The 21,462-nt window shown below is 36.4% G+C and overlaps 1 protein-coding gene across 3 annotated transcripts in view; it reads left to right on the forward strand.

Annotated features, from left to right (window-relative positions):
• The window catches only part of LOC116719441 (IQ motif and SEC7 domain-containing protein 1-like), a 127,271-nt gene that overhangs the window by 18,107 nt on the left and 87,702 nt on the right, over positions 1-21,462 (forward strand). For all 3 annotated transcript variants that reach the window (XM_032561992.1, XM_032562518.1, XM_032562434.1), the window contains exons 2-3: positions 10,098-10,127; positions 20,872-20,979. In XM_032561992.1, coding sequence (XP_032417883.1) covers positions 10,098-10,127; positions 20,872-20,979 — 138 coding nt within the window. The remainder of the gene's footprint in view (positions 1-10,097; positions 10,128-20,871; positions 20,980-21,462) is intronic.

Below are 21,462 nucleotides of genomic sequence, written 5' to 3' on the forward strand. Positions count from 1 at the left end.
ATTTCCATCAAGGTAATTGATAATACAAAGAATTTACTTCAAATTGTGGCAGTAAAATCAATACAATATATTCATGTTTTTGGGCAGAAATGAGATTAATGTGTCTTGACTTCAATTTAAATGACATGTCACCAGGTCAGTACATCAATTCTTTAGGGCCCAGTCCCTCTGCTAGTGCATCTCACACTGCTTGACATTTATCTAAATAATGTATTGGCTGGTAGTGCAGTGTCAGAGTAAATAATGAGAAATCAAAGCAGGTGAAGGAAGTGGGCAAACTATTTGGAACAGTTACCAGAGTTTTGTAGTAGTGGGTGTGCATGTGTCTGTGTATATTTGTGTGTATGTGTTTGCGACAGATTGCCACCCTCATTTTTCTGAGCCAGACAGCTATTGAGGGTCACGCACCAGTAGCTCCATCCAGATGCAGTACATAATATGAGAAGCAAACCTCCACAGAGGAACTCTCTTCCACGTTTGTGCTGCTGATTTCTGCAGAAAACATGAATGCTAGATGTATGTCAGAGCTAACAATGTGCGGTTCTGTAATATAAGTACTTCACTGAGACAGTGTTGCAATAACGCATCCACTCCCCCACAACCACGCATCTAGGGGAAAAAAAGCACAAACTCCTCTTTAGGAGTAAAATGCTGTGCATTATATCATGACCGCAGTGAAAATTTGATCTTTTGAAATATTGACAATAAATGGGCTGAAATGTAAGACATGATGAAGCTCTGCAGCAACCTACCAACATTAATGATCTGCTAAATTTGTTTGCAGGTTCATTGATCATTTTGTGACATTGTTGTGAATGGAGGCAAATGTACAAATATTGTGATTCATTATGCTTTTATTCTGTCAGCGAGGAGTTTATAAGGGACAGCACATACTATTTCATGGTTGCTGCTGAAGGAAAAAAAAACTTTGGATAACTTCAATGATAACCGTGTGGTTTATTAAGCACAGTTTTGGATGAGTTTGGAGATACATGTGCCAATATACCTATATATTTTTAAGGTAAAAGTAGAAATAGAAAAGGATTGTTTTTTCTTGTAGAAAAATATGCTATTTCTGTTTATAATGCTTTCTTTTTTCATTTTTAAATTACTTTGCATAAAACATTTGACACAATCTCTGTCCTATCTCCTCTTTAAATATGAACAAGTTCAGTTTATTTCATGATCATTCTCGGTTGCCTGGACACCAATCCGGTCCCTTCATTTCAAGGCTAAATGAACTCTTCATCTTATTTTCACTGCAATATTTTTTTCTCCCCCGGTGTATAACTTAATCTCTTTCTATGTCTCTCTCTTGCTTGTTTATTGAATTTTAAAGGCTAAAGACACATTTAGTTGACATCTTTATTTACTAAAAGTGATGCCCTGATCAGGGATTCGTGGCAAATTTCAAGTCTACAATAACTAGACAGAATGTTTTTGTGTAAAATAGTTTGTCATGAAGTTTTACTGATACCCAAATTGATTGAGAGTCTTACCGAAAATAGCAACTTCCACATCAAAGAGTGTTGCCCATGTCATAGAGTTTTATATATGGTTTATTCACTGATCAGAAAATCTTTGGTCGTTTGATTTTGGGATCGGTCAGTCACTGGTCGGGGCCAATCAGGTCCAAATAATACCCTGATTCCAGACGTCAGTAGATTACTTGCTGTCACTAAATGATGATAATTTTTTCACAGCAAAAAGGTGACAATAGACATGTTTTGTTTTTTCGTTTTGTTTGTTTGTTCACAGAAAGGACAATATTTGTTATTCGGAATTACCCAAGAAATCATCTTTTGCCATTTTTGTGGTTTTTACAGAAAACCTCATTAACTCTGATGTCACATCATCACATGTTCAATCACAGTTGAAGCTGTCGGTGTCTTTATGTAACCCAGACATTGTGACAAACATGTGGAGCTCTTCTGGTGTGTATGTGTTGGTGTGTGTGTGTGTGTTTTTTTTAAACGTGGCCTGTCAATGTTTCACAATCAGACAGTGGTATTAATCTGTGTTCTGAGTTTAATATTTTCTCTTGATTAGCAGGTGTGCATATATTGGAAATCACTCAAATATTCTTGGTCCTTAACTTTCGTGGGTGATGATTCTTGTTTTTTGTCATGTTTTTGGCTTCAAAATCATGAATTGATCAGAGCAGAGCCACAGAATTACATTGCTTTGAAAATAACCATGCAAATGGTTGTTCAAGTTGACTGTTCAAACTACTGCTTTTCCTCTGTTGCATAGTCAGGCTATTTTAGATGCTTTCAATCTGAATAACTTGAACTTCCTAAATACTTGCTGCTGTGTAGAATTCACCAACTATGTAATTAGGCAACTTTTTGTAAAATACTTGTACTAAATTCTATTGAAACTGATGTGCCAACCCTGAAAGGAACACATCTGTTTGAATATTTAGCTTTGTTTACTTTTCTCGAAACAGCTGGATAAAGCAAATTGAGTAGGAGGAGACGATTAAATGTGCTTAAAACGCCACACTTGTGTCTGGCAGTCTACATACATCTGATTACCTTTTGTCCACAATTTCAATAATGAATGCAGTACAAATTGTGTGTTTTGCCACTTAGTGACAGATGTTTTTTTTTTTTTTTAGAGGATTTACCTATCTTCTTGTAAAGATAGGTACAACAAGATAAATCAAATCAGTGCTGTAATGCATCAATTTGTATTTGATGTCCTTTTTTGTATGTTTTTATTTTTTGATACTTTGCCTTTTTTGGGACATGAATAAATCTGAATCTGAATGTGTGATTTTTTTTTTGTATTTGTAAATGTGGAAAAAATAATCAGCAAAATAGTGTGATGATTAATTGGTAAACTAAATTGCACTTATGATTCAAATTGGTCTTTTACCTGGTTCTAAATTTATAAATTTATTGACATCTAACCAAAGACAAAGAGACACATAATAAAGAGACACATTTTTTCACATTCTGAAGTTAAATCTTAATTTCTCTTATCTTAAGTCAGGTAGAATTATCAAAATTATTTCTATTTGCTTTATGCCACAATAATGAGAGAGCATGTCTTTAAAATGTGAAGTTTGCATACAGAATGAAGGGAAGCCCAGACGATGATGTCATGGCTTTGGAAACTTCTGAATGGTTAACTAACCGATTGGAGGAATACTTGTCTTTTTAGGGCCACACCTGAATCACACTGCTTTGTTGTTTGACATGACTGGAAAGTCAAAAGAAATCAGTCAAGACATCAGGAAGAGAATTGTGCAAGTCTGGTTTAGCCTTTGGAAAGATTTCCAGATGTGTTTAAACAATTATATGCCATTACATGTAGACATGATGAGAGCAGGATGGTAGCATCATGTTGTGGTGCTGTTTGGCGGTTACATTTCGTGAAATAGATAAGGAAAGAATATTATGTAGAAATATTGACAAAACATCTAAAGATATCAGCCAGGAAGCTTGGCCAGAGATTGGTCCAAATGGACAATAACCCTCATCATACATCCAAAATGGCTTCAGGACTACAAAGTGAATGTTTTCAGGTGGCTTTTACAAAGCCTTGATCTCAGTCCTACAGAGAATCTGAAAAGGTGTGTGTGAGTGAGGCGGCCTATAAAAATTTGAATCAGTTACATCAGTTCTGTCAGGAGGAATGGACCAGATTTCCAGTGAACTACTAAGAAGCTTGTGGAAAATAAAAACAAAACTTTTGACCTAGATTATGCAGTTCAAAGGAAATGCTGCCAAATACTAAGTGAATCCGTGAGCGTGAATGACTGAAGTGTGAAGCATTTTGGGGTCCTCTGGACTTGATGAGGTGCTACACAAGTAAAAAGCCAAATGTGTGTAAATTTCAGATTTTGAAGACATTAATAAAATAAATCTCTGAGATATCCGTTCTATCTTTATTGTGGCATTTAGCAAACTTGGTGTTAGTAAAGTTCTGATTTCAATTATGTCTATGAAACATGTAAAGCACTAGAATGTAAGAAAAGTGTTTTTCTTTTTGCAGTAACATTTGATAATCTTAAGACATTGTCTCACCTTAAACAGGCTGCTTGAATTGGGCTGCTGTTTTGTGATTTCTGCATTGATTTTGGCCGTTGTAATCAATTTGTCAAGGGATTGAAGAGAATGCTGACACAGCAGTTTGAGGTCACATAATTAACCTGAGCAGCTTCAGCTAAAAGAAACAAGACTTTATTTAGGCTGCTAGTTCACTCACTGCTATTTATATCTTCTTCTGATAAGATATTACTCTTCGTGGACTGTGTGAGATGCTTCCAACAAGTGTTGCTGTTAATTCATTCACATGTATTAGTCAAATGTCACTAAGTGATTGTTAAATGTTTTGTTGTAATTAGTGCCCTGGCAATATGTGACAATACCAAGTATTTTCATAGAGTTTTATTGGTTCTAGAAAAATGCAGATAGTCTAGAATAGGCGTGTCAGACTCCAGTTTTCGAGGGCCAGTGTCCTTCATATTCAGCATGCATGATGCAAGAGTGGAAAGGAGAAATGCTCTAGAACAGGAAGGATCCTCCAAATTTTCACACTGGTAATCAGATTTCCCTTGACTCTTGCAGTGGAAATGCCAGGGGTTAAAGCAGGGGTCTCAAACTCCAGTCCTCAAGGGCCGCAGTCCTGCAGTTTTTAGATGTGCCACAGGTACAAAACACTGGAATGAAATGACTTAATTACCTCCTCCTTGTGTAAATCAGTTTTCCAGAGCCTTAATGACCTAATTATTCTGTTCAGGTGTGGTGCAGCAGAGGCACATCTAAAAGTTGCAGGACTGCGGCCCTCGAGGACTGGAGTTTGAGACCCCTGGGTTAAAGTAATGGACCCAGGAAATTCCATGGTTCCTGGAAAAAGGGTTCTGCAGTGGAAATACACCAAAAGAGTGTAAAAGTATTCCACTTGTAAATGGGATTCTCCTGCAAAGAGCCAGTGCAAAATCACTTTGCAAACATTTCACCTAAATGTCATGTAGTAGTAGCTGGCAAGCCTGCCGCAAATAATAGCATTTTATAGACGTTTTGTTGATGATGTCATCTTGCATAAGTTTTCTTGAAAGAACAAATATAGTCAGAAAAGTAACAGAAAAGTCATGTTTTTTTAACTCTTTATTTTAACTCTTTTTTATCAAAAGAAAATCAACTATATAACTTAAAATAAACAATAAAAAAACTGTTATTTGTGAAAACATGACTAACATTTTTTAAATATATTTGTATATTTTTTTTGTATTTCCTACTATTTTTTTGTGCTTGTTAAATATAAAGGACCATACTGCCAATGACAATACACCAAACAGTTATTACAAAAATTTTGTATAATCAAAAATGCTTTATAAGTAGAATAAACATATCTCATGATGGCATTTCCAAATTCAGTTCATAATCATTTGATTTAGCTTAGATATTTTACTTTTGCTCTATCACAGCAGCGATTTGATATACCTTCAAGCTTTTATCCATACAAAGTGTAGAAGAAAATAACTTTATCTCAAACATGCTGGCCAAAGCAAAACAGCTTTTAACAGAACATGTTTAAGATGCATAACTATATATATAAAAAAGTATATTGAAACACAAGTTTAATGCACGTTTAAAAGGAGTAGTCTCAGATGGAGCGTTGCCCTGGGATGCAATTCAGTGCTGCTGCATGGCCTGCAGTAAATGATGTTCCAGTTCATTTGAAGCCAAGCAGCAAGCTATGATTAAATGAGCGAGGCTGCTGCATTCCTGCAGTCGTGTCCGGTTGCACTTACTCCCGCAGAAAGGCAGATTGATAATTTCTGAGTCAGCATTTTCCTTGCTCGGTGTGCCCTCTGTTCTTTTCCACCCTCACAACAGGAAACAGGCTGTCCTCATAGCAACAGATTATGTATCTGAGGTAGAGGAAACGGGGAATGAATATACCCGCCCCTGTGGGGCAGGGTGATGTCACTGACCCTGCAGGAAAAGGCAGAACTTTAAGATTTAGTTTAAGGAAGTGGGTGGGATAAAGTATTAGTTTTACCACTGCAGCTTTGGCTGCTCCTGGTCCACCATGGGAGGAAGCAATCACACACCTCGCGGAGGCCTTGCTGTGGAATAATGCTTCCATTGGGATTTGGCCTTTCATGCATTATTTAAAAGGCTTTGGGAATGAACCTCTGTGAGCTTCAGCAGACTGTATTTCTACGCAATGCAGGAGAAAAAACTGTTTAATTTCAATTTGAGCTTTAATTTAGGTGTACATTATAAGCTTGATGGATGAGGGACAAAAAAAATAATAAAAACTTTATTTTTGAATAAAAGCATAGAGATTTCACTGTGTCAAGACACACATTTACCTTAGAGGCCAAAGAGCAAATATTGGGAGAGTAGACTGAATCTAACTGAATGCTAATGCTTCAATTTAACTATAGGATAAATAATTAACTAGGAGTTTCGATGAGGTTGGGTCCTATTTTTCTGTTCTTGTATTCAAATAAGTTTGTATGCTATTTCAATTGAAGATAAGAGTTTTATTTTCACTTCAATCTCACATCAAAACCAGCAAAAAAAGAGAAAGAAAGATGATATTTCAAGTTTTAAAATGATCCAGCTGGAGTCCAGAACCAAAAAATCTCTCAGGTCACCTGACGAGTGAATAACAGATGTCCTCACAATATGATTGATTTTCAGAGCGGTCTAACATTACCAAATCAAGCTGAACGCTGAAGTTAAATAAAAGGTGATTTAACCAGATATTAGTTCAAGTGTGTGTTGGATTAACTTCACTTTTAAAATGAGTATTTTAGTATTTTTCTCCCATAGATATATTTATTGAATTTGTTGAATTGTACAAGATGTGTGCCGTATACATGGTGGAAAACGTTTTAAGCCACAAAAATGTGGACCTTGACTATTTATGCCTCCTTTGGAGATCCATTGTATTTTATTAAGATGTTCTGACCAGGTCTCTCTTGAAAAATACATTTTAATATCAGTGAGACTTTTACTATCATAAATAAAGCATATAATAAAAGCAGGGGCACACCTGGTCGATTTATCAGTGCAGATTTACTTAAGTTTGGGAGGTTAGTGATTGGCTACTTACATGTGAAGTTGATTATCCACCGATAATTACCTCAATCTTATCTGCCTCAGCAAAGGTGTAAAAATCATCCACTTCCCTCTTCTGCTCTCCTGGTTTGACTGATAGGCCGGCCCACCAGATCATGCCTGCACATTTGCAGTCAACAATAGTACTGTTGCCAATTCAGCGACTTTCTTGCTATATGTAATGACATTTCAGACAAAAAAAAAATGGTATCGGACAAAATTAGAATTGGCAGGTCAGGACTTGTAAAGATCGGCGATCGGAGATCGACCAAAGAACTGCAATCGGTGCACTCCTAACTAAAATATGCATTTGTTTTGTCCTAGTTTACTATAAAAAGTAAATCATTTGTTTTAACATCCTTAATTTTTTTTTAAAAAAGCATGCAAAACTAAATTTTTCTTGATGATATGTCGGTGTTTGCTTTGGGCTGGTCTTGAAGTGGCCAAGAAGGTTTGAACTTATCAAGCAGCAGCTCAGATGGGCACAAAGTGACGTTCCACATGAATAACAGTGACTGATGATGCGTCATGCTGTGTACGCTGCAGCAGACACTCCATCTGTCTTCTGTGGAAGTGGGACCCTCATTGCAGCGTCAGCATACTAAAACAAATTGTAACGTAAACAGCTTTGGTGTTTGTGATAATATTAATGGTGGTGATAGTAGCCTGAAGTGTTTTTTTTTTTTTTGGTTTCAGAATGTAATAACTCCTTCCATTTATGGTTTGCATATAAATGAGTGGGTGGAGGGCAGGTTAAAAGATGGGTGTATCATTCAACAACTGATTAGTGATTAGTTTGAGTTTTTCCATTTTTTTTTTCCTGTAATGTGTTTTTTACACGGCAATCAATAGCTTGAGTAATTGCTGTTGTACGTGAACCGCAGAGAGTGAATCAGTGAATCTCATCCACCCACAGTGTTTCACTGACACTTCCGCAGTCTTCACCTGAACTACTTTCTACAATCTCAACATTATAATGTGCACAAAGAAAAACCGCTAATACCATGTTTTTGTTGTGCTTTGTGGGAATTATTAAAAGACAATTAGGGTCGCTTTACAGACACTTATAAACAAATGTTTCTAAAATAGAAATGAAGTTGCAGAGAGATGTTATTTCCCGAACAGTGCAACATTTCTGCACACAGCGTATAGTATTTAAAAAGTCCACATAAAGTCAAGTCTGTGTGGACTTTACTTCACTGTTTTCCTCCAAAGTGAGAGGAGCCAACCAGGCGGCTCATAAATTTGGCCTGACGCAGCCATGCAGTTGCTTTATTGCTCCTCAGTGCTATGGTTTGAAGAACAGGCTGCACATTTTATTTCTGCATGGTGAGGAGTTCTTTCCCTTTCTAGTGCAGTCATTTCGACTGCAGTGGACCCCTAATAGTGCCTTTGAAACTTCTTAGCAAAAATTGAGGACTAATAGTGTGTAAAAATCTGATGATAGTTATAGGTGCTGAAGGTATAAAAAAAAAGAGAAGAGTTCAACTCTTAAGCACATTCAGCTCAACTCTTTACTAAAAGCTCAAAATGTAACCTTCCCAACCAAAGTTAAGCAATATAGGAAAAACAAATTGTGTTTTGATTGATTGATTTTTATTTAAATGGGACAGTGCATATTAATGAATGTACAGTACATCGTTGTCTTAAATATACCGGAAAATGCTAAATTTCCGTCCATAGTTCCATAAAACCAGATGCACCAGATGCAATCATACAATTTCATACATAAAAAATGCAGCAAAAACAAATACAAACTATATAGGCGGGAAGAGGCTATTTTAAGAGGCTTATATAAAAAAATTTTTTTTTAAATTTTTTATTTTTTTTACAAAACTGTCAAAAATAAAATCTCTAAATTCTTTAAAGTACCTAAGTTTCAATGATCACATTGCTGATAACTAATGAACCATACTTTAAGCCGGTAACAGGCAGTGTGTTCCTGCAATGATATTCTTAAATTGATAGAACATTCTGTGAGAACGAAGACTTCATAGTCCCTGCAGGTCGACCTAGTGTTTTGTAAACCTTTTTGCTTTTTAATAAAATCCTCTACAGGTGATGGGACCTTACACACAAAAGACTTATTTTTTTTATACATAAGAAAATATTTAATTTTCAGTTATCTGCTGTGTTTATTCGCTATTTAATGCAATTAAACAGTATTATGTATCAGAATTACAAGCCACAACACAAGATTTGTTGGTTCCACATCTTTGATGTTAATATCCATTTTGAAGGTGCTCTGTTGTACTGGTCACTACAGAGGCCTTAGGAGTACAGCGAACTCATTGTTATATTCTACAAACCAATTTGGAAGGATTTAAGTTCGTAGTCATGGTGCGTTACTGCAGGAAGAAGCCATCAGAAGATGGGTATAGTGTGGTCATGAAAGAATAGACATGGTCAGCAACAATCAATGGTTCTCATTATAAAGAAAGAAAGCCAAGAAAGCGTCTCTCTTGCTGTTACACCATCAGCACCAGGCCGAGCCCTTAATACAAGGCAAGATATCTTTTTCAGCTTATTCTGTGTAGACTTGTATGTGAAATTCCTTTTAGATCAGCAGGTTCTGAAATACCCAGATCAGACTCTGTCAATGGCAACAACAGCCCAAAAGTAACTAAAATCCCATTTCATTTTGATTCTGATGCTCAGTTTGATCTCGAGAGGTCTTTTTTTATCATATCCAGAGTCCTAAATACATTTAGTTGCTCCCATGTGATTGGCTAATTCACTCTTTTGCATTGACAAGACATACCTAAAAATGGCTTTACATGTTTAACTTGTAAATCTCACTTCCATATTTCATTGTGGGATTGTAAATTGCTACAATCTCTCAGGAGATCAGTTGCAGTTCCACACTGCTTAACTCGATCTCACCTCTGATGTCACTGAATCAAATTATTTAATTTATTTTGTGTAGCAATATCTGAAGCTTTATTCTTGAAATATTTTTCTAGTTTCAATTTGTTTAAACAAAATTAACAAAAATTTTTTTCTACCTTACAGATTGGAGTTTGACCCCACCAGAATGGTCAGGTAGGTCAAGCTGCTTCTTGTGATTCCAGTTTTTATGATCAGTAATAGACTTCTGCAGATTTTTTTCCATTACAACATCATTTTGCTTTGGACATCCTTGACACAATATTGGGATTGGGTTTCAAAAATCTCAAGCTGTGGTTGTGTAAAAGTAAATAACAGCAATCAGAACACTAGTCGGGGTGATACGTTTTCTTTTCTCTGAAGGACAAGAACAGACCTGTACGACAGAGACAGAACTTTTGTTTGTGTTGCTGACTGGTAGATTTTACAGAGTGAAGAGAAAATGATGGGATTTTTTTTTTTCATCAAGGCCCCTTGTCTTTGTTTTTACTTGTTGGCAGTTAGAGTGGTTCTGCTGCCACAGTTTTAAAACCGAAGTAAACCGATCTTTACTGGGGACATAACTGAAGAGTATAAGCCATGTGCAGAAAGTAGATGGGTTTTGCTCAGTGGTAAACACATTCCTTATCAGCTGTTTTTCTTCAAGCAACCTCCACCTCAGACAATCTCAGACTGCTATGTGTTCATAGCCAAAGGCAGTCTAAGTACGTTAGAAAGAGTGTCACACAAACTGTCTGCTGTTTTAGGTGAAAAAACCCCCAAAACGTTTCAGGTTTGTTCTGCAGTCTAGGCTCTCCCTGCGGTATTCTTCCACAATAATTCCTGCTATAAAACTCGTGTGTTTATGTTGTTTATGTTCCGTCATGCAGCAGACTGGCAACATTACCTGTTACAACAGTTTAAAGAAATAAATGAATTCTAGATAAAGAAATTCAGCTGAAAAGACAGTTCTCACTCTGCACTATTCGTAGTAGATTCACAGCTATTGTTAATATTATTGATTTTTACTTCAGAAGATCAGATACATGCTAATGTTAATTCCTTGTAGGTAGTTGCATATACAAAATATCTAACAGTATTTTCTGAAGCTGATGCATAATAACACTGTTGCGTGCAAAAACCTGGAAGAAGTTATTCTTGAAAGTAACTTATTTACCTTTACTTACAATTCTGATCAAAAGTTAAAGCCCACTCAACCTCTATGCTATTTTCATATTAATTTGGGGCTTTTCACGATGCATTAAACTTCTTCTTTTTCTTTGGCTGGAGTGGGGCCCAGGTAAGGTCCTTCAGAGACACAGCTTCAAAATTTTTAAATGCTGGCTTGAATATATTTAGTCCCAATGAATGAATGTTTATCACTTAGCAAGTTGGGCCTCAACCAAAGAAATAAATGAAAAGTTTTTTCAAACCTCAAACAATCTTTTTGTATATTTCTGGCATATTTCAGCTCTTAAGCATAGCCCATTCATTTTTAATGGTGTTGTTTATCCCAGAACCTTACTTTTAGCCTCATTTATTTATGTACAAGACCAACTTTGATGTGTTTGCACACATTGTTATGCAGAAACGCCAAAACGTGTTGAAGTTTCACTCCTCCAAATCAAGCCGTTGCCTCAGCTGAAAGGAAATTGGTGAGGATGTTTACGAATAATCCAGGAACCCAGACTCAAGTGCCTCATAAACTGGAAGCTGCTGAAACAGAAGTGTCGCTGTCCACCATGAAGCAAGTTTAAAATCAATATGGACTGAGAGTCTGCTGACCAACAAATAAGCCCCTTTTCCAAAATTGACACCTTCAAGCTCTGCTGAAATTTGCAGACCATAAAACTGGGAGGTTTTATGGTCAAAGAAGACAAAGATTGAGCTGTTTGGCCCCAAAACAAGAAGAATGTTTGGAGGAGGCATGAGTAGACTATTCAATCAAAGGGCCTTCACAATTTATTAAAAGCATGGCAGTAATAACATCATGTTTAGTCCATTTTGGTGGTGATATTTCATCAGGTGGAATATTAAAGAAGGCGGGCTGCCTTACATGCACACAGTTATTTGGATGTCTCAAGAAGATCCCAGGCAATTATCAAAACCAGTAATAGATTGAACAAAATAAAAGACTAACAAGCTACAGGTATAGTCTAAACTAGTCTAAAACCAGTTTTGTATATAATTCTAAACTGGTATCAATGGTCTAAAGCTGTACCCATACAGAACCATAACCCAACCAACTGGAAAGATCTCTATCAATTTTCATGAGACAGTTAGTCAAATATCCAGCTCGAGATATGCCAGGACTGTGCAACAAGTGGGTGATTTTACTGCAACTTCATGAGGGATGTAAAACCAAATATGAATTCTTGGAAAAGCATTTAACTAAACCAGTGTGTATAATTTTGAAACATAAACGTAGCCCTAATTACAATCTAACAATTGAGGATTTTTAGTAACATAATTTCACACAAAGTTCAGCAGCATTTGAGCAAGACCATATTTCTGAAATACTAAATAATATAATGTTATTTGTCTTCAGTGTAGTTGGCCTGTTAAGCTCAAACACCTGTGAATCAATTTGTTTTATGACTAGTGCTAGAATCTACTGTACTCTGTAGCTCCCAGCATTAATAATAGAAGCCTGATATAAAATATTTATTGTAAAAAAGTGATTACAGACAGGAAAGTATGTTTTACAGAATGCTAAAAATGGAGAGAGTATTGCTTTAACTATTTTCAAACAGATAAATCTATGTATTTTTTTGCTAGTTGGTGTGGGAATTGAAACTAAAACACAGACAGACCGTTAGGGGAAACAGAACTTTGATTTGATGTGGTTGGAAACCAAACAGCCTCTGCATTCTTAGCTGTTGTGCTTTTATTGCATTTCCTTAATTGGTACTAAGCTCACAACCCAACACGACATTCTCATTCTGTAAAAAGAATGATGGATAAGTGCAACCTTTTTGCTTTTACAGCAGACCCATCAGGTGTAGATGCGGCTTAATGTGAAACAAGAGGTGATGTTTCTGAAGACAGTTTGATAAATAGAACGGACAAGAAAATAGGTGTGCCAGTGCAGCCAGGGCTTCATTAAACATCATGGTTCTTTAGCTTCAAAAGTAGACCTGGTCGAGTACGGCCACTGAGAGCTTTTTTTTTATGAATGCGAAATAGAACAGCAAAGTGGCTTCACATCAAAGACTCATTCATTATCATCATCCTGTGAAAAGCAGGCACATGTTTTGATGAACATCCTCTTACAAAAATCCATGAATGAGTTGTGTTCCAGCAGTGTGCTCTGCTGTTTATTTTGGAACAGCAGAAAGATGAAACAATTTTTTATTTTTTATTTTTTACTTACATCAACATGTTTACGTTTTCTTAACAGTTCTGCTATTCACAGCTCTGACATGTTGAGACATCAGCAAGTGTTCACTGGTGTGTTACAGCAGTGTGGATGCCTATTGTTGTTGCAGATGTTTGATTATGTTATGTACATCTATATTAACATATAGGAGCCACAAATCATTTAAAAAAGTCATATTTAGTTTGTAAAATTTGGATCCAAAAATGTAAGTCGAAGCAAAAATTGATAAATGGTGCAAATAGAGCAACAAAAATCAAGTATTATCTCTTTTCTGAAACTGAAAAAGAATGGCTTTTGTCAACAGTTTATTTTGTCAGTCACTTATTTTGGTTTTATATTCCTTTTCATGAGAGGAATAAATAACCTTAACTGCACAATTATCCCAAGCACACATCTAAACAGATTTTGGACTGAGAAAAGTGAAGCTTATGAAATGGTTCTTCTGAAGTCCCAACCTGAAAATGGTTGTACAGGGTTGTTTAATGCAGCTAAAAGTGTCAGGTTGAGGTACAGCTTGCTAATGGGGGATTTAAACTAGATGTTTACATTCTGCATATAAAGTTTACACTATTGGCTTGTCATAAAGTTTGGCCATGTAGCTTAAACTTTTTGGTGTGCTTCCGTAACCAAATCTTTTCTGCGTTTTACTGGTTATAAGTGAAGCATTTGCCCGTGACAAAGTTTGTCTTTGGAGATGGACAATTTCTCTATTTGTCTGACAAGAACGATCAACAACAACAACAACAACAAACAAACACATAGCCCACTCAAAGTCCAAATAAACCAAACAATTTTAAACAACAAAACGAAAGTCAATCCTTGTTGGTTCACAGTCACAAAGTCACTCAAATACTCACATTATGTATATACATATACATAGATAAATACAGTGTTTGCAAACATACTTTGGTAGCAAACATGAGTTAATACAGTCAGAAAAAAATTGTCAGACATGTTTATTTCTCCTCTAACCCAGCAAACATCTGTTTTTTGGATTATCTGAGTACCCATAGAGAACCCACACTTGCACAGGGAAAACGTTCAGACTCCATCCATAAAGACCTCAGCCCAGATTTAAACCTACACTGTCTTGCTCAAAGGCAATAGTGCTACCAGGATGTTTCACTGGAAATGTTCCAGTGAAGCATAAAAACTACTTTGAAAGATCTCCGTTTTGATTATAAAATCATAATTTTACAGTTCAGTAAATGCTTTTATAATTAGTATGTAAAATATCCTAAATAAATCTCTTAATAAGAATAGCGTGCAAATCTGCTGTAGCATCTATTTGGGAAGCATCACAGTTATCTGTCATTGTGATTTTCTCCCTCCTTTTTTGCTGTTCCTTGTTTGTCACCTGAACCGACAGCAGGATAAACTGAACTGTCATAACAGCAATCTGCTGACAGCACACAGAACCCTTACAGTTGCTTACATCTCACACCTTGTTAATATGCTACAGCATGACACCAGTGAGACTGGCAGTTTTTAAAAAAAATTTCTGTGCAACATGGCTCGGTAGGTTTCATTATCATTAATAATGCAGAAGCCTCTGAACTTGGCACTGGCGCTATAAATAAATAAGGCACGATCCTGCAGGATTGCTTTGCACTGGTTTGGAAGAGGTTTGTGTGGGGGGAGACGTCAGCAATGCTGGCTATACTCTCCACCACACTCCGTACTTAATGAGAGAGGATTACCAACATGGTTGTGTTTAATTGGTCTGCTGTTGTGAAATCAGAATGGATGGCTTTATTCAGACGTGATTAGAAGTTGGCTGAGATATTCAGGCAGGGGATCAACAGCTTCACAGCGACCTGCTTTCATTGGATTGTTCCTCATTGAATGTTCCCACACTGTCGCTCCTCCTCGTGCCCTTTTCACTCATTCATAAAAGTGTAGCTGCTGAGCTTTGGGATGGATGGGAGTTGTATTTGACAGAATATGAAAGAAATTATTGCTAATTGAAATTTCATATTTATTAGAATTGACTCCAAATAAGACCGGGGGATCTTGTGAGAGACTCTAGCATAGTGATTGACTGCATGCATTGTAGAAAAACCTTGGACTGTGGCTTTTATTTTCCTTTACTCCTCCGCTGAGACTTGGAGAAAACAGAGAGGCGAGGATTATACAGCTCAACCATTATTATAAAGATGACAGTGAAGAGAATAAAGCTCTGCTGAGCTGATGTGTTGGAGGTCTCAACCTCTCTCTTTTGGTGTGTTTCAAAACCACAGCAACAAAGCACAGCGTGTCCGATCAATTGCATCATTTGCTCTATTCATGGCATTGTTGTCAATGGAATGTGAGATAATTAATGAAGCGGAATATTATGCCAAAGGAATTAATGTAATAGATTTATAAAAGGGAAGCACAGAGGATGCACACTTGCAGTTTCTTTTCAAGGTAAGTTATTGCAGGAAAACCCTTGGAGCAGCGGTTTTCTGCAGCTGAGGAAGCGTTTCTAAAACAGCACACGGTGTGGACGAAACGGCGCTTAGTTCACAAAGATATTTAACCTTAAAAAGTCCTTTGATGTAGTGACAGAATAGCTGAGCTGATATTTATCTTCAGGGACAGGAAGTGACAGTGCTGTGTTTCAACACCTGCTGTAGAGCTGTCTCACACCCAAAGCAGGAATGGTCCTCAGGGATCACTGAAACCCGTCCTCTGCTGCCGACAAATACTCAACTTTGGTGTCTAGGGCTCCAACTGTGTCCTTTGTTTCTGTCCTTGACAAGGGTAGAAGTCCCTTTTGACAAGCAACCTAAATTTTGGGCATTGTTTTTCAAAAGTGTGACTAAATAGATTACCCTACTTCAATACAGTTCATTTTAACCTATCTTAAAATTATTTTATTACTCTGAAGTGGAAATTAGGTTTGGATTTTAGAGATTTTGATTTTCCTTATTAGAGAACAAGAAACTGTATATGTGTAGTTAAAGGATATCCTTGTTTCCTGACTATTTGCTGCTTTGTGTAAAGACTAATATTTCAAAATGAATTCTGAGCTCAACAGGAAGCCAGTGTGAAGAATTTAGAACGGGGGTTATATGATCTCGCTTATTGGAACATGTCACTGACCTTTCTTCAGCAAAGCAGAAGCTTTCTACAGTTAGGTAAACGAGGCATCACAATGCTCTGAACATTTTTAAGTGAATGATGAAAGACCAAGAGATTCATTTTATATGCAAGTCCAGTGAATGAAAATTTAGCCAAGGTTATAAATGTTGGACTTCATTAATTACTTGATGTATGAGTAGATTCTAGGTGGTTCTATAATCATTGTTTCTGGAATTTTCCAGAAACAATGTTAAAGTTTTTAAATTTTTTTGTTGTTGGTGGTGAATATATTATTAAACAGACATTGAAAACACAAGTAAAATTCTTATTTATTTTTCGTGGCAGTTCGTTACCAGAAAAAAAAATAAAATCCTTTTTCATTTTTTCATTAACACCAAATTAATTATTGTTTATGAAACATAAACTCTTTTGAAATACTACTTATCCGCTTAGACACAGGAAATTTACAGATGGCAAATTTTGCAAAAGTAAAAATCAGATATTTACTTCATGGCACTTGGCTACCAGAAAACACGTTCATCACTTAGCAACAGATTAATAACAAATCTTATTGTTCAAAAAACATAAGATTTCTTCCGCTGTTTTGAAATACTGCTTATCTTGTACTACTTAACAATTATTGTGCAGTTTGTGAATTTTTTAGAAAAGTTAAAGTTTTTTTTTTCTTTGTTGTTGGTGGCGAACATATTATGAAACAGACATTCAACACTAAAGTAAAAATTTGATTTATACTTCGTGGCACTTCGTTACCAGAAGAAAATGCCAAGATCCAGCCACATGTTTTGATGTGTATATTGTGGGAATGCACGCAGTGGTACGAGCCGCATTATTGCTGAAAGGAAGCGGCAGTTATTTTGAGGTGTAGAGTATTAGGTGCCTTCCATGCAATGCGAAGCAAGGCATTCCGTTGCTCTCCTATGCTTTGCTATGGCAGGCCCCAATTATGGTCAATTATTTTTTTTATCAGCTATATACAAGTTGAAGCATTGAAATGCATTTTCAGAAGTCCTGTACAGGAGAAAAGTGTGGTAATCACTATTTGTGATCCATTACACACTTAAAATCATCCCAGATCTTTAATAATGCTGTTTTTTTTTTGTACCCTGCCAGGGGGTCTTTTTGTGGGCTCTAGTGTCCCTTATTTTTTGAAAGTAGGCTGACAGGAAATGGGGAAGGAGAGGGGGGAAGACATGCGACAAATGTTGCCGGGTCGGAAGTCGAACCCGCGACGGCTGCGTCGTGGACTCAAGGCCTCCAAACATGGGTCGCGCTATCCACTGCGCCACCACGGCACGCCCAATAGTGCTGTTTTTGATCTAAAATTAGACTTATTTTTTATGACTTGACTCTATTCATTTTAACTTTTAAAACTGTAAAAGTTCAAATGTGACGTGAATAGATTCAAAACTAACTTTTCTAAAATTTTACATGAAAATGTAAACTTAGACATCGGTGTGGAATATGAAAGGATGAATGTAAGGGCCCTTCCGGTTAAATTTAAGTTTCTTAAAACATAAAAGAGGAGTTTTTGCTGCATTGATATCCATCCCCCAACTCATATGTAGAATCTAAAGGAAGCAACTGAAGTCGCTACTCCTCCAAATGTCAAATAGTGTTGGATGATTTTTTATGATGGACAAAAGCCAAAGTGGGGGGCAGCCTATAGGACTTGTTAGACCAACAAGGCGAGAGGAGTGCTATTTAAATCCACTCCATTATACATGAACTCTATTTACAGTAACCTGTGTATGCGAGAATAGTACAGCAGACATAGGGCTTCGTCTGCAACACATCTCTGTCTGGGAAAGAGAAGCTTTCTAAAGCAGCTTTGCCACTTTCAGGTTTGAAAAAATCTTCACAGCATTTGACTTGGTGTCACCCCTGGAGTAGCTAAAGGTGAGAAACTGAGTGAATTCCTTCTTAGTTAGGGTCCATAGCTCTGAATCCTGAATTTGCATATTTCAAATTAATATTTCATTATGCAGAAACAGCAGCAAATGGTGGTAGGCATGACACAATCAGCCTCTGCTGTCTCTCTGGACTTCAGAGCTGGATTTGTGTCTGCAACTTGTTTTAAACAATAACATTAATTTAATGCTTGGAAAAAAGAAAAGCAGAGAATAGATCTGACATAATGACATTATCCTCTGAGTAGCATGGGCTGGTATGGGATTCTCATGACATGATAACCTTCAGTTAAAATACCAGCGTTTCGCTGTATTCACCCAGAATTTCAAAAACAGAAATATACAGATGCATCTCCTTTAAGTAATTACAAAATATCCAAGCGTGTAAATTTAATACACAAAGCATTTATTTAAGTGTTTTTAAAATATTTATTTTAAAAATAAAAATATTTTAAAAATATTTTTAAAATATTTGCTTCACAGTCCTTAAGATCTCTGTAGCTTGTGCAACCTTTTCTACAACACTTTTTTCTTCCACTCAACTTTCCATTACTATGCTTGGACAGAGCATGCTGAGGGTATCAGGCTGAGCAGTGTTGTACGTCAATGCTGGTCAAAAGTCATATTATAATATATTCCTTTTTTATGAAGGACTGAGTTTTGGTATTAGTTCTAAGCCATAATAACTAAAGTTAAAAGCAATAAACGCTTTACATTTATAAATAGTTGATTGAGATTCAGTTGTATGACTTGATCAAATTGCTTTAATGCTCCCAAAATAATACATTGATAATAGAATTTTACTAATGTTATTTGTAGCATTACATTTTAATATATAATTAAGACTCATTAATGCTACTAGATGCTTTTGTGGTCTTTAAAGAGTAATACAAATATCTGAAGGTATAACAGTCTTACACCCAGCTGCACAGCAACAAGTGGTGGAGGGGCAGAAATTATCTACCACCCTGATATTTTCTCTGCCATCTCATTTAAGGGAAGAATACGATGGAAAATCGTTGTGGTTTTGATATAATGTTGAATAAAGTTGGATTTCTCGATCTGGTACTGAAATAATCGGGTTACAACTTTGTTCTTAGTGTTGGGCTGCAAGCTTAAGAACTGTGCTTCATCCATTTGAATCAACCAAAAGGCTTTGTTTTGTTAAAGCATTAGTAAACAATAGATGAGAGAGACATGCCTCTGAGGAGATCTCTATATACAACACTGTTGTGTAGAATACAAACAAAGCTTAAAAGTGAGGTCACATGCTCTACAATTAAACCTAAGTCCTATTGGCTTTTCCTTTCTGTGATCCTCCATATTGGACAAGATTATAATTTCTATTAGCCTGTTATTGCTGATGAACACTTGTTTAGAAAATGTAACAATGAAAATACAGATCAAGAGAAATTTTGCACATCATGGTGTATATGATTCATAGCTGATCAACGAATGTACATTATCTAGTAGATAATGTTCAGTGTTTACATTCTAAAATGTAAATACATTAACATTAATGTATGTACATAGTTTTAATATATTTAATATATATGTATGTGTCCGAAAAAGTGAATGCCTTGCTTCTTTTCTAATGTTTTTGGGACTAGATGATATTATTGCTCACAATTCAGTTTCTCTCAGTCTGAGCAGACTGGGTTTTTCTGAGAGATTGTGTTTTATACAAAGGGAGAACTGAGAAATGTGGAGAAAAGTTCAGTTCAAGAACAATAATATTTTCAAAACTAAGCCATATGAGTGATCTACCAGCTTAAATTAATACAGTTAGGTTCCTCAATATCTGTACAGCTAAATTTTACTGTAATTTAAAGAGTAAAACGTTGGTAGTGCAATGCAGGTGTATTTCACTTAATTGCTTGGAGATGGTGTAAAACCAATCCCAGCTTCCTAAGAAATGCTGTGTAAACGTCAAAAACAACCAGCTCAATAGTTGTAGTGACTTTTTACAAAATAGAAGAGAGAAAATTAAAATAAATGCCTCAGAAATAACAGAAATATGATCAATAGAACATAAATTAAAAAAGAAAAACAGAATACAAACTCATTGCTCTTATTGACGAGCCGCAGGCAGTAACAGGTACAGTTTATACGTCGATTGTAGTTGTTCATAGTGGGACCTGTGGCCATTTCTCTGTTCCTATAGCTTATCTTTTAATATGTTAAAAATGAATTCAGGTAATATGCTTTAATAGAATTATTTGTGCCAAACTGATAAAAAGATATTGTTTAGCAAATTACTTTTTTTTCCTTTTGATGACATATTGTATCCATAAAACTGAAATGTGTCATTTCCAGTTTGCAGTTTATATCTGAAATGTTTGATTACTCCTATAAAAATGTGTTATTCCAAAACAAAATATTGGGAAAAGTGAAAAACACAAAGAGAATTAGTCCTTCAAATAATTAATGCTTCATCGCCAAGTGGCAGTTTCACACTGATAATTTTTCTCCTCAGATCTGTCATCACACGTTTGCAGGTTTGTGTTGTGCTGTGACACTGTTTGTCCTTTTTTCTTTCTTTTTTTAGGAGGCATGCATCACTGCCGGTTGAAGCCACAGAAAATCCCGGGAGGTTAGGATCCGAAGGTTGCAAGAGGGTCATCCCCTGCCGCAAGTGGAAGTCTGCGTCCTTTGGGTACAGTAAGATATTATTTGGTGTTACAGTTGTAAATGTGCAGTGTGTCTCTTAATAAGAGCAGCGTGTATATATCACATCCAAACACCAGTGGCTTTCTGTCTTCCTTCTGTCATTGTCTAGAAGTTGTCCCAGCTAAAATCAATGCCCTGCTGTAGTTAGCCTTTCTTCGTCAGATGTATCGGGAGTGACAGCTTGACAGCAGCAAACTTTGCCGTGTCCTAATGTTGGAGGCTTTGCAGCTGTTCTCCAGTCATCAGCGTTTCATGAATGCAGGTCTGGGAGCCTCTGTTTTGTTCTCCTGATGTGTACGCTCATCTTTTTGTGACCAAGTGCACTATAGGAGGAGATAATCAGATTCAGCCTTAATGAAATATGATCTCGTCTGAAATGAGCCTTCAGTCCTGCTGAGCCATTAGCCTGCATTGAGCTCAGACCTTCAGAAACCTTCTCGGCAAGCAAGGAGAAAAAGGGAGCAGTCTG

The sequence above is a fragment of the Xiphophorus hellerii genome, chromosome 1, assembly GCF_003331165.1.
Source record: "Xiphophorus hellerii strain 12219 chromosome 1, Xiphophorus_hellerii-4.1, whole genome shotgun sequence".
Classification (NCBI taxonomy): domain Eukaryota; kingdom Metazoa; phylum Chordata; class Actinopteri; order Cyprinodontiformes; family Poeciliidae; genus Xiphophorus; species Xiphophorus hellerii.